This window comes from Mobula hypostoma, chromosome 9, assembly GCF_963921235.1.
Source record: "Mobula hypostoma chromosome 9, sMobHyp1.1, whole genome shotgun sequence".
Classification (NCBI taxonomy): Eukaryota; Metazoa; Chordata; class Chondrichthyes; order Myliobatiformes; family Myliobatidae; genus Mobula; species Mobula hypostoma.
Genome location: NC_086105.1, coordinates 141,242,783 through 141,265,652, shown reverse-complemented (window position 1 = coordinate 141,265,652; position 22,870 = coordinate 141,242,783). Strand labels below are relative to the sequence as shown.

The 22,870-nt window shown below is 42.1% G+C and overlaps 1 protein-coding gene across 4 annotated transcripts in view; it reads right to left on the bottom strand.

The window, feature by feature from the left end:
* caskin1 (CASK interacting protein 1) overlaps window positions 1-22,870 on the bottom strand; it is a 740,245-nt gene that overhangs the window by 87,897 nt on the left and 629,478 nt on the right. For 3 of the 4 annotated variants that reach the window (XM_063059322.1, XM_063059323.1, XM_063059324.1), the window contains exons 10-11: window positions 22,516-22,633; window positions 8,455-8,673 (exon numbers count right to left, since the gene is read on the bottom strand). In XM_063059322.1, the coding sequence (XP_062915392.1) occupies window positions 8,455-8,673; window positions 22,516-22,633 (337 nt within the window). The remainder of the gene's footprint in view (window positions 1-8,454; window positions 8,674-22,515; window positions 22,634-22,870) is intronic. The other variant, XM_063059325.1, reaches the window with a different exon arrangement.

Genomic DNA, 22,870 nt, shown 5'->3' with positions numbered 1-22,870 from the left:
ACTGACTGGTGGACCAAGGATGAAATGAAGGATGGTGGGCAGATTAGTTTCCTCGCTAATGTTTTATTGGCAGCTCCTAGGTTGGTTTTGTGGTAGTATCTGAACTTATTTACATTGCTGACATACGGACGTATGAGTTCTAGGTCCAATGCGTTATCCAAAAGAAGTCATCTCCAACGGGGCAACAGTTCCCCAGAAACGCACCCCCCGCCCACAATGGAATGAATGCCAACCTGGACCAAGCTGCAGAGGGTTGTAAACTCAGCCAGCCCCATCATGGGAACAGCCTCTTCACATCAAGGACAGCTTCAAGAAAGCAGCATCCATTATTAGTGACCCTCAACACCCAGGACATGCCCTCTTCTCATTACTACCACCAGGGAGGAGCTACAGGAGCTTGAAGACACACACCCAATATTTTAGGGCCAGCTTTATTCCCCCTGCCATCAGATTTCTGAATGGTCTGTGAAGTGAGGAGTACTACCTTACTATTTTGCCCTCCTTTTGCACTACTTACTTGAGGGTATTTGACTTCATCATCCTTTCAGGCAGTGAGCTCTAGACCTGACCACTCTTAAGGTGACAAAATATTTTCCTCAACTCCTCTCTGTCCTTCTACTAATAACACCATTCTTTGAATTAAGGTACTTCAGAAATCCTTTGTCAAGTCTTCCCTTTATGGTAAAGTGAGTAGCTGATAAAATACAGGTACTCACTTTAGGAGGACCGAGTCTATCTATTTATCTGCCAGTGTGCCACTGGCATTTAGGGCAGCAATGAAAGTCCTCCACCTCTGTCTGTCCTTGGCCATCTTCTCTACTATGCCCCAGGTGTGGTTCAGGGTCCTCATTTTTGTCTTCACGGTACAGCCTTTAAGTTGTCTTTGGTCTTCTGCATTTCCTCCGTCCTTCAGGGGTCCAATGAAGTGCTGTCTTGATGATGGAATTGGGCTCTCTTCCTATCACATGTCCAATCCATCTCCACCGTTGCTTCATGATGATTGTGGCCACGTCCTCTTGGTGACACTGAACGAGTAGGGTGTGTTTGGAGATCTTTCTTGGCCAGAAAATATAATGTGGAATGACAGCAGCTTGGCAAGTTTGCTCTTCATCATGCTTCAGCACTCTGACCCGTACGAGAGTGTGGAGAGAACACAGCTCTGGTACAGCTTCACCTTGGTGTGAGCCAGTGGCCAATGTTAATTCATGAATACACATAACAAGCTGCTTGCCCATATGTCACCAATGTAAAAAGAAAATCATCGAAGTATATAGAGAGGAGGAAAGTTGGCCTCACATTTCTATTGACCTGGAGCCTTTTAAAACTCTTGACAGTTAATCAACCACTTTTGAAACTAAGACACTGTTGTATTGTAGGAAACACAGCAAACTCCCACAGGTGATAACGTCTAGGTCATCAAATTTAGAGATATTCATTGATCGCCAAATATTGGTTAGAATGTCAGGGGGCTCCCCTGCTCGCCCTCAAAATTGTGCAATGCGGTCTTTCATGTCTTCCTGAGAAAGCAGACTCTAATTGAACGGCGGGAGGAGAGAGACCAGCACACCGCGCGTGCGCAGCCCTCTGGTGAAAAATGATATCGTATCCGTTTAATAGGGGCCGTGGACAATTCTGATTTGATGGAGACAGACATGAAAGCACAGAGGAACATCTGGAGAAATTTCTGAAAAGCCAGTTCACTGCTGTTGTTACTGCGTGGTCGGGAATCTTCTGGAGAGAAGGCCTCAAAATCCCCGGCTTTGCCTGCTGTTGGTGACCGAGATTGAGGTTGAATCGTTCGGACAGAGATGGCGCTCAGTACTCGGTGTCAGAGAGCTGATCGGAGGCTCAAAGTTTTCGGATGACTCAGAGTCGGACTGTGGTCGGGCATGGCAGGGAGAGTTTTTCTTCCTTCTCCCGTCTGCTGAGATGTGGGACATTTGAGAGACTTTGAACTTTTTACTGTGCTCATGGACTTCTTCATCAAGTTATGATATTGTTGCACTGTTGTAACTCTATGCTATAGTTTTTTCAATGTTGGTCTGTCCTATGTTTTGTGATATCACACCGGAGGAAATAATGTATCATTTCTTCATGCATGCATTACTAAATGACAATAAAAGAGGACTGTGTGTCTTCCTAATCTAATTGGCAACTTATCCAAACTATGACACTTCTACAGGTACAACCAGGCTCAGCTCTTTTCCCAGGTGTTATAGGATTCTTAAAGGGACCACTTATATGATAAGGATGAATTTTTGATCTGTCACTCTATCTTGTCATGAGCCTTGTACTTTATATATCTAGCTGCACTGCACTTTCTCTTTAACTGTAATGCTCTTTTCTCTTTTTTTATCCCCCTTTTTGTCATCCTGATGTACTTATATATGGAAGTACAAATAATAGCTGTTTGCTATATGTTGGCACTTGTAACAATAATAAACCAATTATATTAGAAAATAAAAATGTTGCTTCCTGAATACTTTTGGGGGCATCTTATTGATTTTGAGCTGCAGATCATGAAAATCACCATGAAATTTCCCTATCACACATCATTTTTTAAAATCAGCTGTATTTGTTATTTCAATTTATAATTCAATCTAATTACAATGTTGCCCACAATGTAAGCTGAAAGATTTTCTATTTTGTCCAGGCATGCTTTGGCATGGTTAGGCAGGACAGGGTTTAGAAAGGCTATAGATTTCTATGAAGGATTTTGATATTTGAGACAGATATTTCCCAGAACAACTGATATCAAGATTCAGGACGGCATTTTTGCTGGCCTACAAATTAAATGGGTCATTTGAAGAACTTCTAGTGGGACCAGAGAAAATTGCATGGAAGACATTGAAGGATCTTGCTGGAAATTTTCTTGGCAATTACAGAGCACTAAACTACATGCAGCTGGTTGACAACATGCTTTATGCAGTCAAAACCATGAAGTGCAACATGTCACTAAATATTCATTTTCTGCATTCCCATTTAGACTTCTTCCATGCAAATTTTGGTGCTGTCAGTGATGAGTGTGGTGAAAGGTTTCACCAGGACATTGTGGTCATGGAGAAAAGATACCAGGGCAACTGGAATCCATCAATGCTAGCTGATTATTGTTGGATATTTTAAGCAAGAAGCCTCAGACTCTGAGTACAAATAAAAATCATCAGCAAAAGATTTTTAGCTTAGTTGAACTATTGCAAAGCATCAGCAGCGTTATGGAATTAAACATATTATATTCAATAAAAATTAATTTCTTGTTTCTCCAAATTCCTACTGTGATACAAGTAGTCTGAAACTATATTTGTGTTCAGCTTCAAGCAGTCTATCATAAGCAAAAAGTGAACTTTTGTAAAAAGCTGTTGCCAGGTGTTATCAGTGCAACAACCTCCCATAATGCATTAGAATTTCAGGTTAGGTTTCAAATGCAACTTCTAAATTAGCTGCCCTGCGTTCTGACCCAAGGAGATTCAAGACCCGAGAAACATAACACTATATTAAACATTTGCAGACACTGCTTTTGAGAAAATGTTGAACATTTCAGAAAAGTGTTTGGTGATTTATTGAGCTATTTTAGGTCTGCTTCCCAATGTAAGAAACCTGATGTTATCCTTTGAAGTGGGCTGTACACCTAAACAGTGTGACATGATTAAATATTTGTTAAGAAAACATGGAGTACGGCTTACATTTGTGGCATCAGGGAGTTTTACATGTCTAAATTAAATGCCGTACTTAATGCTTCCTGTGCTGGGCCAGCTACAGGGAGGGACTCTACACTCTGCAGTTTGGAGCCTTGCCTACTGTTAATTACACTGTGTAATGAGGCTTGATGAAGTCAGTGATAATTTTTGTCAGCTTCTTTGAATGGAAAAGCTGCCTTGTACTAATTCATCCCCCGTTGCCATGTATTGTCATGGCAACAAGAAGGCTGATAAATACAACTGGACTGGTAATGGTTTGATAGACCAGAGAGAATTTTGGGATTACAGAGAGAGTTGAGGATATTTAATGCAGGTACTCAAAAGTCAGAATGGATTGATCTATTGGGACAATCTGCTTCCAATCTCTTTCAGGTCAGCAACAAAATATGAGGTTTATCAGAATAATAAGCAACAGCATGAAAAGAACATTTAGGCAGAGACCTATTGGAATTGATAGAAGCAGATTCCAAGGAGGTTTTCTGAGGTACTTGACAAGGAGGAAATTTCAGGGGTAAAGGAAAATCCAAAAAAAACCCGCAGATGCTGGAAATCTGAAATAAAAACAGACAAATGCTTCGACCTGAAATGTCAGCCTTATTTCTCTCTCCATAGACACTGTTCAAAATGCTGAGTGTTTTAAATCAAATCAAATTCAAGTTTAATTATTATTTAACCATAAATTTGACTGGCGGAGCAGACTCAATAGGCCGAATAGCCTACTTTTGCTCCTATATCTTATGGCTTTATGGTCTTATAAATGAATGCAACTGAACGTAACAGCGTCCCTCTGGGGCCAAGATGAAAATCATACACAGTACATTCAAAATAGCGAGCAAAAAAAAATACAGTCACGCGAAAAGAAAACATGTACATGGCCCAAGCCCCTGAGCGACATGTCCTGCAAATTGATGGTACAGTGCCTGTCAGTGTGCAGATGCACGTAATCCAGACTGATATTCCACTGATTGAACACTAGAGGGAAGCACTGATGGGAGAGGCAAACCCCCAACCAAGCGCAGATGCCTCGTTACACCTCCTTAGGCGTCCCCTCTCCAGGACTTCAGCAGCAGGCAAGCTGCCCAGATGGAGAGTAGGTTGACCTCATGTGACCTCGTGCCATCAAGGCAAAGTCATAGATTCATAAAGTCATAGGGCACTAGAGCACAAAACAGGCCCTTCTAACCTGTGCTGAATTGTTATTCTGCCTAGTCTCAACAACCATGGACCATAACCCTCCATACCTCTCCCACCCATGTACCTATCCAAACTTTTCTTATATGTTGCAATCAAACCCACTTCCACCATTTCTACTTGCAGCTCTTTCCACACTTACCACAGAATACCCACCTACTTATGCAGCCACAGTATTAGCTTAGTTCATCTAGTTGGATGTCTGAAGCCAGGCAGTTAGATTCAGGGCTGAGGTGTAAAGGCTCCAGTGAAGATAAGCATCTCCCTTTGGGATAGGTGTGACTCGAGCTGGTAGAGTTTCCCACCTCATGCTACAGAATCAGTAAAATGTTACCTGGCTGTCAAGAGAGGTCAGTCACACCGTGCCTCTGAAATTCACTGTGGACCATGGTTGTTATAAAGGCAAGAGTCAAATGGCCTAATACAGGCCAAACTGAGGAGGTTCTTCAATGGTAAAACACATAAAATGCTGGAGGAACTGATGAAGGGTCTTGGCCCAAAACGTCAACTGTTCGTTTCCCTCCATAGATAGAGCCTGTCCTATTGAGTTCCTTCCAACATTTTGTGCCTGTCACTCAAGATTTCCAGCATCTGTATAATCTCTTGTGTCTCCCCATTCATTGGTCAGAGATGACACCTTCCATCTAGTTATCATGAGAGAAGTCTATTGACATGACAGTGAGTCTTACACAATTATTATATTAAGTGAAATCAAGTCTTTGTTCGATCTACTGACAGTGCCACAACAGGAATCATTTCTGACAAATTTGCCTTCAAAAAGGAACTGGAGAGGACGACTGACCAGATGGCAGTTCTATGAATAACTACCAGCTGACTGTACAATACTTATTGCTTATTCCACAGATGTGCAATACCATGTGGAAGTTAAAGGCCAGATGTGGAGGCATCAAGCCTCTTGCACTGTCCCTGGATTTTGAGTCTTGGGTATTCTGTAAGTTGCTGAGTTGGGGGACCAGGTACACCATGAATCTGACCCATCAAATTGGTGATACCCTTAGCACAGCTCCATTCATTTCAATGAGATTACCAACCTCCATTTAAAGCAGCGGTTCCCAAACTTTTTTATGCCTGGGACCCCAGGTTGGAAACCTCTGATTTAAAGGGTAATTCGAAGCATTTTGTTTTGCTCTGTTTTTCTCTATTTCAGTATATATATATATAAAATTTGGCCTTTACATTTACACTTCCATCTGTAAATTAATTTATAATGAAAAAAATCATAATGATTTAACTTATAGTATTTTTGTACTATTTTTCAGTGCCTCTCCCCCAGTACATACTGTATGTTAGGAAAAGTGTTTTCCACACCCATATCCAATGGACACTTTGGAAAAAATTTTAGATTTAAATCTCTCACAGAAAAGTGTTGTAGCAATCATATATAATATAATTATGAATTTATGCCCTGATGTTTCCAATAAAATTAAAGCTGACTGGGAAAGAGAACTTAAGATTATTATACCGATTGAAAAATGGGAAATAATTCTTCAGTTGGTTAATTCATCCTCTGTATGTGCTAAACATGTGTTGATACAGTTTAAAGTAGTGCACAGGCCTCACATGTCCAAAGATAAACTATCTCGTTATTACTCTTATATTAATCCAATATGTGACAGATGTCATTGCGAGATAGCTTCTTTAACTCACATGTTTTGGTCATGTCCTTTGTTGGAAAAATATTGGAAAGATATTTTTGACATTATTTCCACGGCTCTGAATATAGATTTACAACCCCATCCAATTACTGCTATTTTTGGATTACCAATGATAGATTCAAATTATTTAACCTCTTCAGCACGTAGGATGATTGCATTTCCTACTCTAATGGCTAGAAGATCCATTTTGCTGAATTGGAAAGAGATTAACCCTCCTACTGTATTTCATTGGTTTTCACAACCTATGGTATGTTTGAATTTGGAAAAAATTAGAAGTGTGGTTTATGACCCTTCTATTAGATTTGAAAAAACTTGGAGGCCATTCATTCAGCATTTTCATTTGATGTAATTTGACTATTTCCAAACTTGTTTTATTCCTCTGTACTGTTGGTTGAGAGGAATGGAGTCGTTGACACTCAGGTTTTCTTTTTTCCTATTTTCAAGTTGTTAGTATTGCCCAAGTCTTTTAGTTTAGTTTACTAATTCTGTTTAGTTTTTTCTGGGATGGGGTTTCTTTTTTTTTCTATTTTTTTTTCTTTTTCATGATTGTTCTTCAGTTTTTTCTTGCTTTGTATTACTCATTGTTATTCTACACGATTGGGAGCTTCGTCAATTTATACTACATGGTTTTACAATTACTCATTTTAACTGTAACAATGTATCTCCTACTACTTGTATTTTTGCTTTGTTATGTTTTCATTTTATGAAATTAATAAAAAGATTGAAAAAGAAAAGAAAGGAAAAGTCTGCTATCAGCTGTCATCAGTGAGGTGTCTCAGTGGGTCCTTAGTCCCTGCCACCTGAATCCTAGACATCATTAGATGCCAGCACTGGGAATAGCTTGACCATATGAGTTTAGCAGGGCCACATGTCTAGCATGGTGAGTGACTGCAAGATAAGAGACAGATCAGTGCCATGCGGGCCACCAAGATTTTTTTTTTTGACTTTGCAATGTGTAAAATGGACTACCTCCTTTGCACCCTCTTTTGGATTTTCACTTCCATGGCTTTGAAGCTCCTCTGACCTCCTGTCCAAACCACCTGATATGCCTTGAATCACCAAATCACACAACAAATGGAGTCTTTTTGTCTCTTTGAAAGAACCATTCAATTATGCCCAATCCCTACCCTTCCCCAAAACCTTACATTTCTCCTTCAAGAACTGATTCTGCCCTCTTCTGAAATTGACTCTCATATCTGCTTCTACCGCTGTGCAGGACAAGGCATGGACGCCAACCTTTCGATGCATTAAAAATTGTAGCCTTGTCTCACTTCAGGTTCTTTGGTGAATTGGCACCAAAAACCATCATCAGAATGTGACTTAAATTTGGATGAACCACAGTTTTATTTCACGTGACTGCTGATTATTTTAAACATGAGACACATTTCAGCAAAACAAAGGAATATAAAAATTAAACACATGGAAATTCATGCACAATTGCTTACATACAAATAACAGGATTTCCCAGAAGTGTCCAATAAAGTAGAGGTGTAGTAGGTGTTGTGTATTTAATATTTGAGTAATATTGCATATATATATATAAAGTTTGAGGAATACTTAATAAACTATATATATATATTTAGTATTCTTGTTCATTTAAATAATTAATTACGGATTACATGTATAAATGCATAAATTGCATATGACATCACGCTACCACGTGATATGTGCACTCCTCACTTAAAGTAAACACAAAGTTAGACCTGCATTTTGGACTCCTGTGTCTTCCTTAGAATTAGTTTAATGTTTTGAAGTTCCATAGGGAATGCATTCTGGATTTTGCATTCAGTTGTTTTACTGCTTCCTGGGTGGTGTGGGGATGCACTTTATTGGGATCACATTTTGGGAAACCCTGACCAAAAATAAACAAAAGAAGCATTTTGATAGACTACCTTGTCCATGAGGTAATTCTTCTATATTGCTACTGGTTCTGTGATAACCAAAGGAACTGAAAAGTGGCTGATGGTGGTAAGGAGGAGGTGGAGGGGGAGGCAGCAGGGAGTTACAATGATGAGTGGAGTCCCCATTGACAACTGTAGTGCCATAGGCCGTGAGCTGTATCTTGTGATATTGCTGGGAACTGTAAGCATGAGAAACTGCGTCCCAAGAACCTAAAACGTTAAACAAAGAAAGGCAAAATGTAGAAAGTAATACCCAAAAAAAGCTGCAAACTTAAATGTTGTATGCAAATAATAATTATGGGTTTTAACTGTTACCAAGTCTTGCAATCCCACAGAAATAACCTTAATTTATACAACGCTGTAAGTGTAACAAAAACATCCCGAGGAACTTCTCTGAAGCAATGCCAATAAAAAAAATAATGACAAGCCACACAAGATGACATTAGGATATACAGCCTTAGAAATGACATATTATATTAAGGGACCTCTTGAAGGAGGAGAGACAAGGTAAATGGTAGAAAGTTTTAGGAAGGGAATTTCAGAGTTTTGGAACACCGGCAAAGGTGGTGTTATTAAATTCAGTGGTTAGAGTAAATCAGAGGGCCATAGAAACCTTGGAAGGAAAGTTATAGAGCAGGAGATGGCAGAGAAAGGGAGAGAGGAGGCCATGAAAGAATCTCCGAATAAGGGCAAGAGTTTTAAAATACAGGCCCCAGAACCAGTGAGCATTGAGCTGAAAACAGCTGAGGAAAGCCAGGGCCTTGGAATCAAAGGGCCAGAATCATGCTGGACCAATGCCCCTATACCTTGGCTGAATAGTTGGATTTGGAAGCCTACCTCAGTGGATCATGTAATCCCAACAACCAACAGGCTTCAAGTTGTGAAGCACAGGGTGACTGTGACAGGAAATATATCACTGCTTTGCACAAATGGCAGTGAATGAGGGGAGGGAGGGGCAGTACTTTGCCAGTGGTAGAAGCTGTCATTAATTTTTAATTTAAATGTCTATGACTTATAATTTAAATAATCTAAAAATATAATTTTTACTGTTTTTAAAATAATGAAATGCAGTTAAATGAAATCAAAGAAATAATTAACACTTTAAAATAAAGCAAAATAATTTCAATAAAGTAAGTTAGCTCACCAACAAATCCCATAGCAACCGCTGATTTGGTGCAGGATCCAAACAGTGACCTCTCCATGGAAACCCTGGATATTCCTGGCCACCTGTCCCTGCAATTAGGCCCTGCGGGGCTGGTTTGGAGGACAAAGAGGGGGTCCAAAAGCAGAGTGAAGTGACAGACCCTCATCCTGCTACGCCACCCAACCCATCCCCCTGGAATCTCTCTGCAAACCCTTGGATCCTGCGATCTACAATGCACATCTGGAAATCTTGGACTAACTCTATTTCAGTGGGCAGAAGGCCAGTAATTCCAACCAGGCTCAATGGACTGAGGTACGATGGGGCCCAGAGTTTTGGCTCATGTCAGAAATGGTTTGGAAATGCCAAGCTGGAGATGAGGAAACAGGATGAAAATTTCAGAAGTGGAGGGACTGAGATGAAGAAGAGCTGTGTGAAGTAAGCATTGAAATAGGCAGATGGAGATGAGGTCTAAAATGATCAATACATGATAACATACTCAAAGTGTGAAGCATAGTACATATTTACTTAGGCAGTTAGATAGCAAACGCTTGTACCTCTTGCCGAGCGATTTCTTGATGTGGGTATTGTTGCTCACCATGCCATACCTCTTGGTTATAATACAAAATATAAGCCCTTCAGATCTGTTCCACCATCCAGATGCATCAAAATGGCTGACTGAGACACTCCCCATTTCTTCACAGTCCAAGCTATACAGAATCGTTCATTCTCAGTATTTCTTATGTCCTTACGCACCCCACCCCTGACCACTGTAAGAAGTAAGTTGAGATCCAGCCCTCCTCTGCCCTCTTGAGGAAAGTTTCCTAACATCAGACTCAAAAGCTCGGTTCCAGTTACAAAATAATGAGATTCTCCCCACCGGGGAACATTATTTCTTTCTTAAACCTCCCAAAATCTTTCTGTGAAGAATTCGACAGAAAAGAGTTCTAAGTGTTTACATTCACTTAGCGTTTCCTAAAGTTAAACAGCAAAGCCATTCAGTCCATCATTCCTGTGCCAGCCCTTTGAATAACTGAGACAATTAGCCTCACTCTTGCAACATTTCCCAGATTTTCCTTTCCGAGTAATCAATGCACTTCCATTCATGAAGTTCCCAATGGATTTGCTGTCACTGGTCTTTCAAAAAAAATCACATGTCAAATTACAATAACTCAGAGATCCTGGTTAAATCATTGACACTGATCAATATGAACCTACTAATCAAATTATACTCTATTTTCTTCATTGCAGTGAAACTAGTGGATGAAGTCAGGGGTTGAAACTATAAGAGTGAGTGATGTTGGATTCTGTATGGCAGGTAGATATTAATAAGATTGTGAATGTACAGAGAATGAACTACAAGGATGTTGCCAGGACTTGAGGACTGAGTATTAGGGAAATGTTGATTAAGTTAGGACTTCAGTCACTGGAGCACAGTAGAATGAGGGGAATTACAGAAGTATACAAAATTTTGAGGGGTATAGATAGGGTAAATGCAAGCAGGCTTTTTTCATTGAGCTTTGGAGACACTAGAACTAGAGGTCATGGGTTAAGGGTTACTACTACTACTACTACTACTACTACTACGTCGACTCAGGCCTAGGGGGCTGGCGTCAGGCATGATGACGGACTCTCCACTTCTCCCTCTCCCTCATCAGTGTGTACAGTTCATCTACATTAGCTGCACCACTGTCTTCTAGGACCGTGTTGACCATAGTCTTGGGAGGGCGCCTAGGGTTCATCCTCCCATGCTTGGACTCCCATATGATGACTAGGCTGGCAGGTAGTTCGGGGTGGCATAGACAGTGCCCGGCTAGTTGCAGTCTTCTCGCCTCGATTTTAGAGGTGAGCATCGATAGGTTGTTATAGAGCTTGACGTTCGTCCTGTGCTGTTGCCAACTCACGTCAAGAGCCATCCAGAGCATTTGTGTATAGCAATCATCTCAAGACTTCCGCATCGTCTTGGTGAGTGTCCACGTCTTGTGTTCGTACGTGAGAATGGACTCTATGACTGTTAAGGGTTAAAGTAAACTATTTGTGGAGAACAGGAGGGGAAACTCCTTCACTCAGAAGGTGGTGAGGGAGGGGAACGAGCTGCCAGCTGAAGTGGTGGATGTGAGCGCAATTTCGATATTTAAGAAAAAATTGGGTACGTGGATTGGAGGGGGATGGAGGGCAATTGTTCCGGTGCGGTTTAGTGGGACTGGGCAGGATAACAGTTCAGATGGTGTGCCACTTTACTGCTTCGGGTGTCGGAGTTCAGGTTTCAATTAATTTCATCAGCAACAAAGTCTTCTGATTTGAGTGTGGATTGTAGATTGAATTTAAAATGCAGCTCTGAATGATGGGTTTCCCAGAGTCCTCAGATGCCTGCATATGCATGAATGCATCCGAGAGTTAGTGGGGATTCATTTTGGGTGTCTGGAGTGTGGGTGCAAAGAAAGAGGTGTCCTCCATAAGAAAGTTCTTCCTCTGTGCGTGTGGGTTTCCTCCAGATCCTGTAGTTTCCAAAGACGTCCCAGATAGCAGGATAATTGGTCACTGTAAATTGTCCTGTGATTAGGCCGGGGGTTAAATTGGTGGGTTGCAGGGTGGGCTGAAAGGACCTTGTTCTGTGCCTGTATCTCCAAATAAAAATGATTAAAATAAATAAATGGGCCTGTTGCTGTGTCATTTCTATGACTCTGTGACACTTAAGAAAAAATAAAGTACTTGGGAATCTGGGGGGAAGTGACATGCAATGACAAAGCTACAGATAATTTCAAGCATTGACCTATAAAGATTGGAAATTCAGACATTTATTCCACATCAAAAGAAAATTAAAAGCTTATTACCACTGACTATGTAAGGTTCATATGGCGTGCCGTCCATCTCATTTTCAAGGATAATGTTAGGTCGAGGCACTCATCCATGAAGATAAACTGGTGCGACTGTATGTATACACAGTGTAATAAAGTGGCACACTATGAGCAGCTTTCCTGAATTATGGCTTGGCACTCAACAGCTAGTGGAAGAGGCGAGTTCTCCAGAGAACGGGATCTTAACAGGGAAAAATTGAAGCAAGAAGCCCTTCCAGTGCCAAGTAGAGGCTACCGATGAGGATTTGTAATTGTGAGCCACTTATTTGGCAAGGCAAGAGCAGATTTTCTAAAATATTCGCACCATGTCTAATTTTCTTTCCAACGAATCAATTGCAATTACAATGTTTAATAAGCATTTGGATTTAGATGGGGAAGTGCAGATGGATACAGGCTTAAATGCAGGTAAGTAGGATTAACGTAGACAGACATCCAATTGGCATGTACAAAGTGGGTCAAGTGCATTGGTTTCTGTGCAGTATGGTCTTACTTAGTGGTAGAGAAAACCACATAGTGCAGATTTCACTCCTCAGTATGAAGAAAGAGCTTTTGTTTCACTGGTCAAGTACCCCAAGATATTCTGCGATGTTCGTTAGGGCATATTCTGGAGTTGGGGTATGTAGCAAGTATTAATTTCACCAGCAACAAAGTCTTCTTATTTGAGTGTGGATTGTAGATTGAATTTAAAAAGCAGCTCTGAATGATGGGTTTCCCAGAGTCCTCAGATGCCTGCATATGCATGAATGCATCCGAGAGTTAGCGGGGATTCATTTCGGGTGTCTGGAGTGTGGGTGAAAAGAAAGAGGTGTTTGAAAATTGTATGTAATTCAAAGGAAGCTTTGTTGATATATTGTAACTATAGAATTGTCCTGCTGTTGCCTTTGATCTTTAGCATATAAAAATATCAAGTATTATTGGGTTGAGCAGGTCTCTTCTTCCAAGAGTGTCTCAATATGATGCCTGTTGCTTGTTTTTGCTGAATAAGACACTTCTATATCCACTAGCTTCTGTGCTTCTCTGGTGGGTCAAGAGCATTGGTTTCTGCACAGTATGATTCCACCAATGGTACGGAAAACCATGTAGCGTTTATTTCACACTTTGGTGTGGAGATAGATGTTATGTTTCACAAGACAAGTATCTCAGGAAATTCTGTGACATTAATGGGGTGAGGAGTGGGAAGGTAGTTGTGGGAAGACAACCTGGCTGGATATAGGTGACCAGTTTCATTAAAAGGTGATCCCAGCATATCCGCAATGGGGGGGAGTGGGGGGTGGTTGGTCGGTAACATTGCAGGGTGTAAGGGAGTAAGTAAACGAGTCTGCATTTTTCAAAGACATTCTTTATGTGAAGGGCAATGAAATATTTGGGATGCTGGACTTGACTCTGCACAGGGTTAGGCCACTGATCTGCCATGGGTCCGTTGAGTAAGCTGGCCAATCAGCTGTACTTCTCCCCACTGCTCTGCAAGTCCCCTGTCTTCACTCTAATATCCAGTTTGCTCTTGAAAGTTATTATATGGGTTTTTTTTCAGGCATTGTGCTCCATAATCTCTCAGCTCTACTTCCTCTGCCTGTTACTTTGAGGTGTGCACAAAACCCTAACTTTATTCCTCCAAAAGCCCTAACTGACTAAGAGTTATAAAGTCACTGAGAGATAAAACACAGGAACGAGTTTATGCCTTATTCAGTCCTTGCCGACTGTCAACCACTCAATTATCCTAACTGTACAACAAACCCATTTTTAAAATTCGTCTCCATGTCTCACAAGTAACCCTGCAGCACCTCCCCCCCGCCCATCCACCAGCCCCCTGCATCTCACTCCCTGTGCACAAACAGATTCAATCACGCACTAGGGTAAGTTTACACTAGCCCCTAGTCTATCCACCAATCTTTGCATCATAGGGATCTGAGGGGAAGCCACAGCACCCAGAGAAAACCCATGTGGTCACAGGAAGTAAAACACACAAAATGCTGCAGGAACTCAGCAGGTCAGTCAGCGTCTATGGAGAGGAAGGGTCTTGGCCCAAAACATTGATTGTTCATTCCTCTCTGTAGATACTGCCTGATCTGCTGAGTTCCTCCAGTGTTTTGTGTGTACTATTCTGGATTTACAGCATCTGTAGAGTTTCTAGTCTTTATGGTCAACGGGAGAACTTTCAAACTCTGCACAGACCGTGCCTGAACCTGCATCTCTACGGCCGTACTACACCACTCCGCTTCCCCAGATAACCATTTAAAATCACATTGATCCATTCTTTCAAACCTCTGCATAGTGGTTAGCTCGATGTTTTACAGTATAAGCGACCTGGGTTCAATTCCATCCATTGCCTGTGAAGTGTTTGCACTTTCTCCCTGTGATCAAGTGGGTTTCCTCCCACAGTCCAAAAACATACCGGTTGGTAATTTAATTGGACATTGTAAATTGCCCCATGATTAGGCTAAGGTTACATTTGGGGTTGGTGAGTGGTGCGGCTCGAAAGGCTGGCAGGGCCTATTCCAGCGCTGTGTCTCAATAAATAAATAAATAAGCAATCTTCTCCCTCGCGAGGAGAGCAGCCACAGTCTCTCTGGTTTCCACACAGACTGCTCCCGCACCCCCCCCCCCACTTGACAGCAGCTCTCTGGCAAATCAATGCATCAAGTAGGAATGGAAAAGGAAGGGAGAGCATGGAACTGATCTTCAAGTCGAGAGCAAAGGGAGCTCGTAACAAAATGGCAAAAACTTCTAGATCTTATTTAACTTCAAAAGAAAGACCAGTCAGCCCTGGAGGAAAGTAGTTTGAATAACTTTTGTCGCTATGTGCAGTGTGTACGACGTGGGTGACCGGAAGTGGTTTGCCATTGCCTTCTTCTGGGCAGTGTCTTTACAAGACGGGCGACCCCAGCCATTATCAGTACTCTTCAGAGATTGTCTGCCTGGCGTCGGTGGTCGCTTAACTAGGATTGTGATATGCACCAGCTGCTCATACGACTATTCACCACCTCCTCCCATGGCTTCAAGTGACCCTGATCGGTGAGCTAAGCAGATGCAATACCTTGCCCAAGGGTGACCTGCAGGCCAGTGGAGGGACGGAGCACCTTGGTAGAGCCGTATCTCTGCCCCGCCACCCCTTTGTATAAGTAGTCTGTCTATTTAGAACATTAGTGTTAATCCGAATATTAAACAAAGGCTCCCACTGAAGGTTGTGAAATCATTATCATCATCAGTGATCACTTGTAGTCGGGTATGATTCTTCTCCTGGGGGTTGACCTGGTCACTTGTGGGTCTTGAGATGACTGAAGAGGCTGATCTGTGATCCACAAGTCCTATTGCAGTGTTGGCAGGTGTGGGTCATTGAGGTGTTTGGAGATGGTAGCTGGCTGGGTCTTTCCCAGTCTCTCCTTATGTTGAAGCCACTTAGTCTCAGAGGCTCAGTGGAGGTATTCTTCGAGCTGTGCGGTCCCCTCGTAGGCAGTCCTTTTCCTGCTTTTCCTGTCCTGTGCTAATCTCTCTCATCCATTCAGGTTGAGGTGGCACTTCCTCAGGTAGGTCTTCATATTGTCCTTGAACCACTTTTTCTGCTCTCCAGGAGTGCGCTTTTGACAACTCCTTGAGTTGTTTAGGGAGGCGGGGAGTCAGGTATACAGCTGATGTGGATGACCTCTTGCAATTGGTCACGATTGTGGCTATGGAATTAATGTTAGCTTCCTCCAGGATGCTGGAGTTAGTACGCCTGTCCTTCCAGCTAGCTCTCAGAATCTTCTGGAGGCATCGTTGACGGTTAAGTTTTCAGGGATTTTATGTGCCTGCTGTATGTTGTCCTTGACTCCGAGGAGGGGAGGACTATAGCTTTATAGACCAGAAACTTAGTGCTGGTCTTGATATCCGGTTTTTCGAAAACCCTCTTTCTCAGCCTGGCAAAAGCTCTATTTGCACAGCATATTCTGTGATTTATTTGAAGATCAATGTTGGCTCCTGAAGAAAGAAGGCTGCCAAGATACTAGAAATGATTAGTGTTCTCCAGTGGGATGTTCTCAACTTGGATGGTTGGAGGTTTAGGAGCTTGATCTGGAGCAGGTTGGTGTGGGACTTGGGTTTTCTTGATGTTTAGATCAAGTCCCAGGAGCTTGTATGCTCTGGTAAAAGCAACCATTATGCACTGTAAATCCTCAGAGAGAGCTATGATGATGTTGTCGTCTGCATATTGGAGCTCCATGATGGAAGTAGTTGACACCTTGTCTTAGCCTTGAACCTGTTAAGGTTAAAAAGCAGCCCCCGACCCCCTATCTGTCCTACAGAGAATCTGGATTCCTTGTGGCAGCTGAAGAATGGTTGCAATGAGAACAGTGAACAGAGTTGGGGCAACGATGCACCCCTCTTTGACCCCAGTCACAAGCTTAAAAGGTGCTGTTTCAGAACCGCTGTTGCTGATGACTGTTGCACTCATATCATTGTGTAAGTGCTGCAGGATCTTGAGGTGTTTCTCTGGGCACCTGATTTTGGACGATACCTGCCAAACGGCAGGACGACTTATAGAGTCAAATGCTTTTGTAAGGTATGTGTATGAAGGACATATAAAGTGGGAGATTTTGTTCCCAGGCTTTCCCCCACAAATGATGTGTTGTAAAAATCATGCTGGATGTTCCTCTGGCTGGGTGAAAGCCACACTGAGACTCAGGCAGGAGATCTTCTGCCGGAGGTGAAAGCTGGTCACACAAGATTTGGATGAGTATCTTTTCTGTTGTAGAGAGGAGGGAAGTAAAGAAAGCCTTGGTATCACTAGAGTCAGCAAGCTGCTGTATTTCTAGCACCCTCTCAGCCCACCACTGATACTTTATTTCCCTTACTCTACGCTGGACTACAGCCTTAACTTTGGGGTGAGATTTTCTTTTTGCCTTGTAGTTGATGTCTTTCTGCCAGGCACGGAAAGCTTTTCTTTCAGCTCTTCTATTTCATTGTTATTTTCATCAAACCAATTTTTGTCCTGGTCTTGTATCAAGGATGGTGGGCTTCAGTGTGGTCCAGTGTGCTTCAATGTCCTCTGGATTCGGCTTGGGAGACTTTCAGCAAGGACAGCCTGGAAACGTCCCTTCACTGTGCCCTGCAATACGTTGGCAATGACAAACTTGCAAATTACATGCTCAGCTATGAATAATAAATCAGTGACCCTGCAGATTCTTGATTGGTCAGGGCATGAAGGGGATTTAGGGAGAAGGCAGGAGACCGGGGCTGAGAGGAAATTTGGATCAGCCATGATGAAATGGCGGAGCAGACTCGATGGGGCAAATGGCTCCATTCTGCTCCAATATCTTATGCTCTTGTTTGTGAAGGTGCAGGATATCTTTAAGTTCTTATTATGCTTTGTGCTGTATGGCTTCCTGAGATGTCTGTCCATTTTAGTAAACATTGTCAGTGTTGCGATTAAATTGCTTGAGGGATGTTAAACTTGGACCTTGGTAATACGTATTTTTTGCACACTGAGATTAGGTTTTCTTGATTCCAATGGACATATCTTGTTGAATCACATGTGTGGTGCAGGCAACAAGGTTGAGTTTCTACCCTAAGATCTCACACTGATTATCTGACAGCCTCCTCTCCGGTCTACCTTGTTCCAAAGAATCTGAACATACAGTTAAGCTTGAGGATCAACTCTTCAGCTTCTGACTGAGAGACTTACAGCCTCAATAATTTCACATCGTTTCCATTGCTCCCATGTCTTCTAGATGGTAAAAAATTTTTTTGCAACTAATCTTGGCTTCCATTTTCTCACAGCTAATATCTTCCCTTGGATTTAGTAGAATCTGCTTTTATCCTCTGCAAATTTCCAATATTGTACCTGCTTCTACAACTTCCCCTGACAACACAATCCAGGTGCCTGCCACAACCTGTGGAAATCTCGTTTAAGCCTTGCCTCTCTCACATGAGACCAATGCCCTCTAGTATCTTACATGTCCGCCTTGGAAAGACAAACCTGACCATCTGCTCTATCTGTGCCTCTCATAGTTTGGCCACCTTTCAGTCCTGAGTTACTGGGGCAGCATGGTACTATACTTATGCTACTGCAAAGCTTTACAGCCCACCAGCCATTCGGGTTCAGTTCCCGCCACTGTCTGCAAGGAGTCTGCACATTCTCCCTGCGATCATATGGGTTTCTTCTAGGTGCTCCAACTTCCTCCCACTTTCCAAAGTCTATGGGTTAGGGTTAGTAACTGTGGGCATGTTACACTGGCACTAGAAGCATGGCGACCCTTGCAGGCTGCCCCCAGCACGCCCTCGGACTGCAAATGGTGCATTTCTCCGTATCAATGTCTCGATGTACAGTACTGTGCAAAACTCCTAGATTTTTTTTATGTTTTCAGATAGCATGGCTTCCACAGAGCACTGATCTCAACATCATCAAGGCTGTGTGGGATTACCTGGAGAGACAGAAGCAAGCAACAGAGACAGCCAAAGTCTGCAAAAGAACTGTGATGAGTTCTCCAAGATACTTGGAACAATCTACCAGCTGATTTTTTTTCTAAAACTGCATGCAGTGTACCACAGAGAACTGATGTAGTTTTAAAGGCAAAGGATGGCCGCACCAAATATTGATTTGATTTAGTTTAGTAATGTTTACTGCTCTTTATAACAATTGTTTTGATCAACCGTGATGAAATGATGGAGCACATTCAATGGCCTAATTCTGTGCCTGTATCTTATGGTCTAAGAAACCTTTCATTTCATTAGTTTGAAAGCATCTTCGCTTTACAGAATTTTTTTTACATGTGCCCAAGACTTTTGCACAGTAATGTACGTGTGACAAATAATACTAATCTTATGACTGTGTAGCCACAGATTCTTACTGAGAATGGGCTCAAGCCCGACCCCTGGTTCAAAACAGAGCTTGACATTCCAAGTGCCCAGTGGAGGGAGATGTTAGACTGAGGACTTCTCCACTCTCTCAGGTAAATGCAAAAAAAAGAACAGTGGCCCAGTTTGAAGAGGAACATAGGAATTTGCCCTGATGCCTTGGCCAATATTTTTCATTAAAAAAAAAATTTATTCACATTTGGGGGTCTAAAATGACGAGACAACATTTGAAGCGGGTGATCGGGTCATTAGCATATTGCTGTTTGGATGATCTTGCTATGCACAAATAAGCTGCTATATTTTCTGTATTAGAACAAGATCTATGTAAAAGCAAGTTGTTTCTCCTTTGCAATTTGCAGCCCAGAATTCTAAGTGCCAAGCTTCCATTCTAAGTCTCAATCTAATCCTCCCAAGCTACCATGATTTGCAGTGCATCCATGGCTATGATTCTGGTGAACCCTTCAGTGACATCCTCTTTGCAAAGACACAGGAGGACGCTTTGCCCCACTGCCCTACCTCCAGCTGCCTCGCTTGTAGTAGTATTTGTCAGGAGTACCCACTTAATAAACATCCTCCCTGCACAGAGAGGGACCTCACACTCTGGTGCTACCTTTAAGAAGAACTGGCAGGTACATTCTGCTGCTGTGCAATATGCTTCTAACACTTGTTCTCTTCCAAAGATGAGCTCACCTGGCAATGCACAATTGAAACAAAATCAGTCACCTCCTATTAGTCACATAAAGCTCAGCTTTGACCAGAACCTGCTTCAGGCAGTGAATTGTAATCCATCCTTATACAGACCACCCAATCAATGTTTATACAGACTGCCAAACCAGTCTTTATATAGACTGTCCTATCAGTCTTTATATAGACTGTCCCATCAATGATTTCTGTTCTATGTAAAGCTTCTATATGTGCACAGGGTCGCAAAAGGCTGCAGAGGATATAGACTCATTCAGCTACGCACCATCCAGGGCATCGTCAAAGAGCGATACCTCATGAAGGAGGCATCCATCACGAAGGACCTGTACCATCTGGGACATGCCCCCTTCTTGTTCCTACCATCGGGGAGGAGGTACAGGAGCCTGAAGACCCACACTCAATGACTGAGGAACAGCTTCTTCCCCTCCACTATCAGATTCCTGAACAGACCATGAACCCAGTAAGAGTATCTCGTTATTCCATGTTTTTGCACTATTTAAAAAATCATATTAATTTTATGTCTTTGCATTCTACTGCTGCCACAAAACAAATTTCATGTGATCTATGATAATAAATCTCATTCTGATTCAGTCTTGCAAACACAGACACTTCATCCTTGATCGTATTTAATTGTTAACTGTATTATATCAACTTCCCAAACTTGATTGTTGCTTACACTGACATTCCAACCTCAATTGCTACTTTCATGAACACTCCCAATCCCGAACACTTTTTCACTCTGACATCAAACTCGATCACTATCTATATGGTTGCGCTAACCTTGATCACTATTTACACTGACAATCCAACCTTGATCAGTACTGTGATGGCGACGCCAACATTCACCACTGTTTACACTGACACTTTAACCTCGATAACGAGACCAACCTTCAATGGAACGTACTGTGGAATAAAGCTGAACTTCCATTAGACACTTCTTGCTCTACAATGTTGTATTTGTAAGTATTTAATATAAAAAGACACACATTTATACACAGTTTAACATACTTCAATTAACTTTGCAAATATAAAACGGAACTCAGTTTAAACCAGGGGTTCCTGTTAGGGCATTTTTGGGGTTAGCACATCTGGCAAATAACTTCGGCAAATAACTTTAGCCAACAACCTTCAAATACAAGCATAGACTGTAGATTAAATTTAAAATGCAGGTCTGAACGATGGGTTCCTAAAAGCGGCGGGAATTGAACATGGGTTACCTGTGCTGTAAAGCATTGTGCTAACTACTACACTACATTGCACAATGAAAGTTGCAAAGGATAAAATTAAGTTCAGCTAAAGGTAATGCTTGTGAGAAAATGGAAGCCAAAGGCCGAATTTGAAGAGCTGGCTACCACTGGTTCAGATGATTTATTTATTAAGAAACAGTGCAGAATAGGCCCTTCTGGCCCTTTTGAGCTGCACCACCCAGCAATCCCCTGATTTAACTCTGGCCTAATCACAGGATGACTTACAACAACCAATTAACCTCCCAAACCGGAATGTCTTGGGACTGTGGGAGGATATCCATGTTGACAGGTGGAGAACGTACAAACTCCTTACGAGGCAGTGGCGGGAATTGAACCTGGGTCACCTGTGCTGTAAGGCGTTGTGCTTTACGCTACTGAGCTGCCCCACGGTACGATGGTGCAGCAGTAAGAGAGGAACTTGCTCAGTGGGGCTCGGTAATGATGATGTTTACCCTGACTGGGGTGTCCAAAACTACAGGCCACAGTCTCAGCACAAGGAGTCAGCTACCCCGTATCGAAACAGAATGATGGAGTCACACGGACCTTCGGCCCATATGTTGACCAAGATGCCCAGAGAGGCCATTTACTTGCATTTGGTCCATATCCCTCTAAAGCTTTCCTAACCAGGTACCCATCCAAATATCTTTTAAATCTTGTTAAACGTGATTAAAATGCATGTAGGTGTGGGTGCAAAGTGGGAGGTGTGAAGGTTGTGTGTAGTTCAAAGGAAGAATTGTGGATGCATTGTAAACATGGAGTTGTGCTTTAATTTTTAGCACATGAAATGTCTCAGAGCGTTGGGACAGGCAGACCTCTTGCTCCGAGAGGGGTCTCAACATGATGCCTGCTGTGTCTCATTTTGTCGAATAAGGAGACTACTTTATATCTATCTTTCCAGTGACTCTGTTAACGCAACAACAGTTTCCAATCTGGAGTCCTCAGATCCCTTGCTTAATGGTACTGATTTATGGCATTAAAAAAGGGTGGAAACCCCTGGTTTAAACTGTTTAAAATAATAATTTAAAAAGTATAAAACATTATTTTCTCTTTCTTGAAATATTTATCAAATCCTTCAGTTGGAGGTAAGAGGTGACCGGCTTAAATTCTGGAAGTGATGAAAGAATAAATATTATTATGCACCAGTTTGTCTTAATTTTTAACAGAAATGTTCAATATTTAAAATGGTTGATTACAAAAAAACTCACTCCCCAGACACTTTTATTTGGCATCTTGTGATGTCTGTAGAACAATAAAAAAGAGGCAAGACCAGTGTTACCTGATCTCTTGTTTATCACCTCCGCAATGGATGATGGGAAGTAACCCACTCTGTCATTGCCAGTTCTGTTGTCATGGATACAGCCTTTCCATCTCCCATCAGGATGCTGTTCTAGAACCTGATTCGGGGAAAATCGAATAAAATACAAATTTAAACATCCTCCAATGAAACCTTGCCAACTTCTGGCCTCATTAGTGATTAAAGCCAGGCTGTGTTTGACAGAACGATCACGGTTGTAAATAAACAATGAGCCTGAGGCCTTCACTCACTCCTGAACATGGAGCCTGTAAATCTGAGATTCCCTCAGGAGCACAGAGACAGATAAATCTGCAGAATAATTTACCAGCTGAAACAA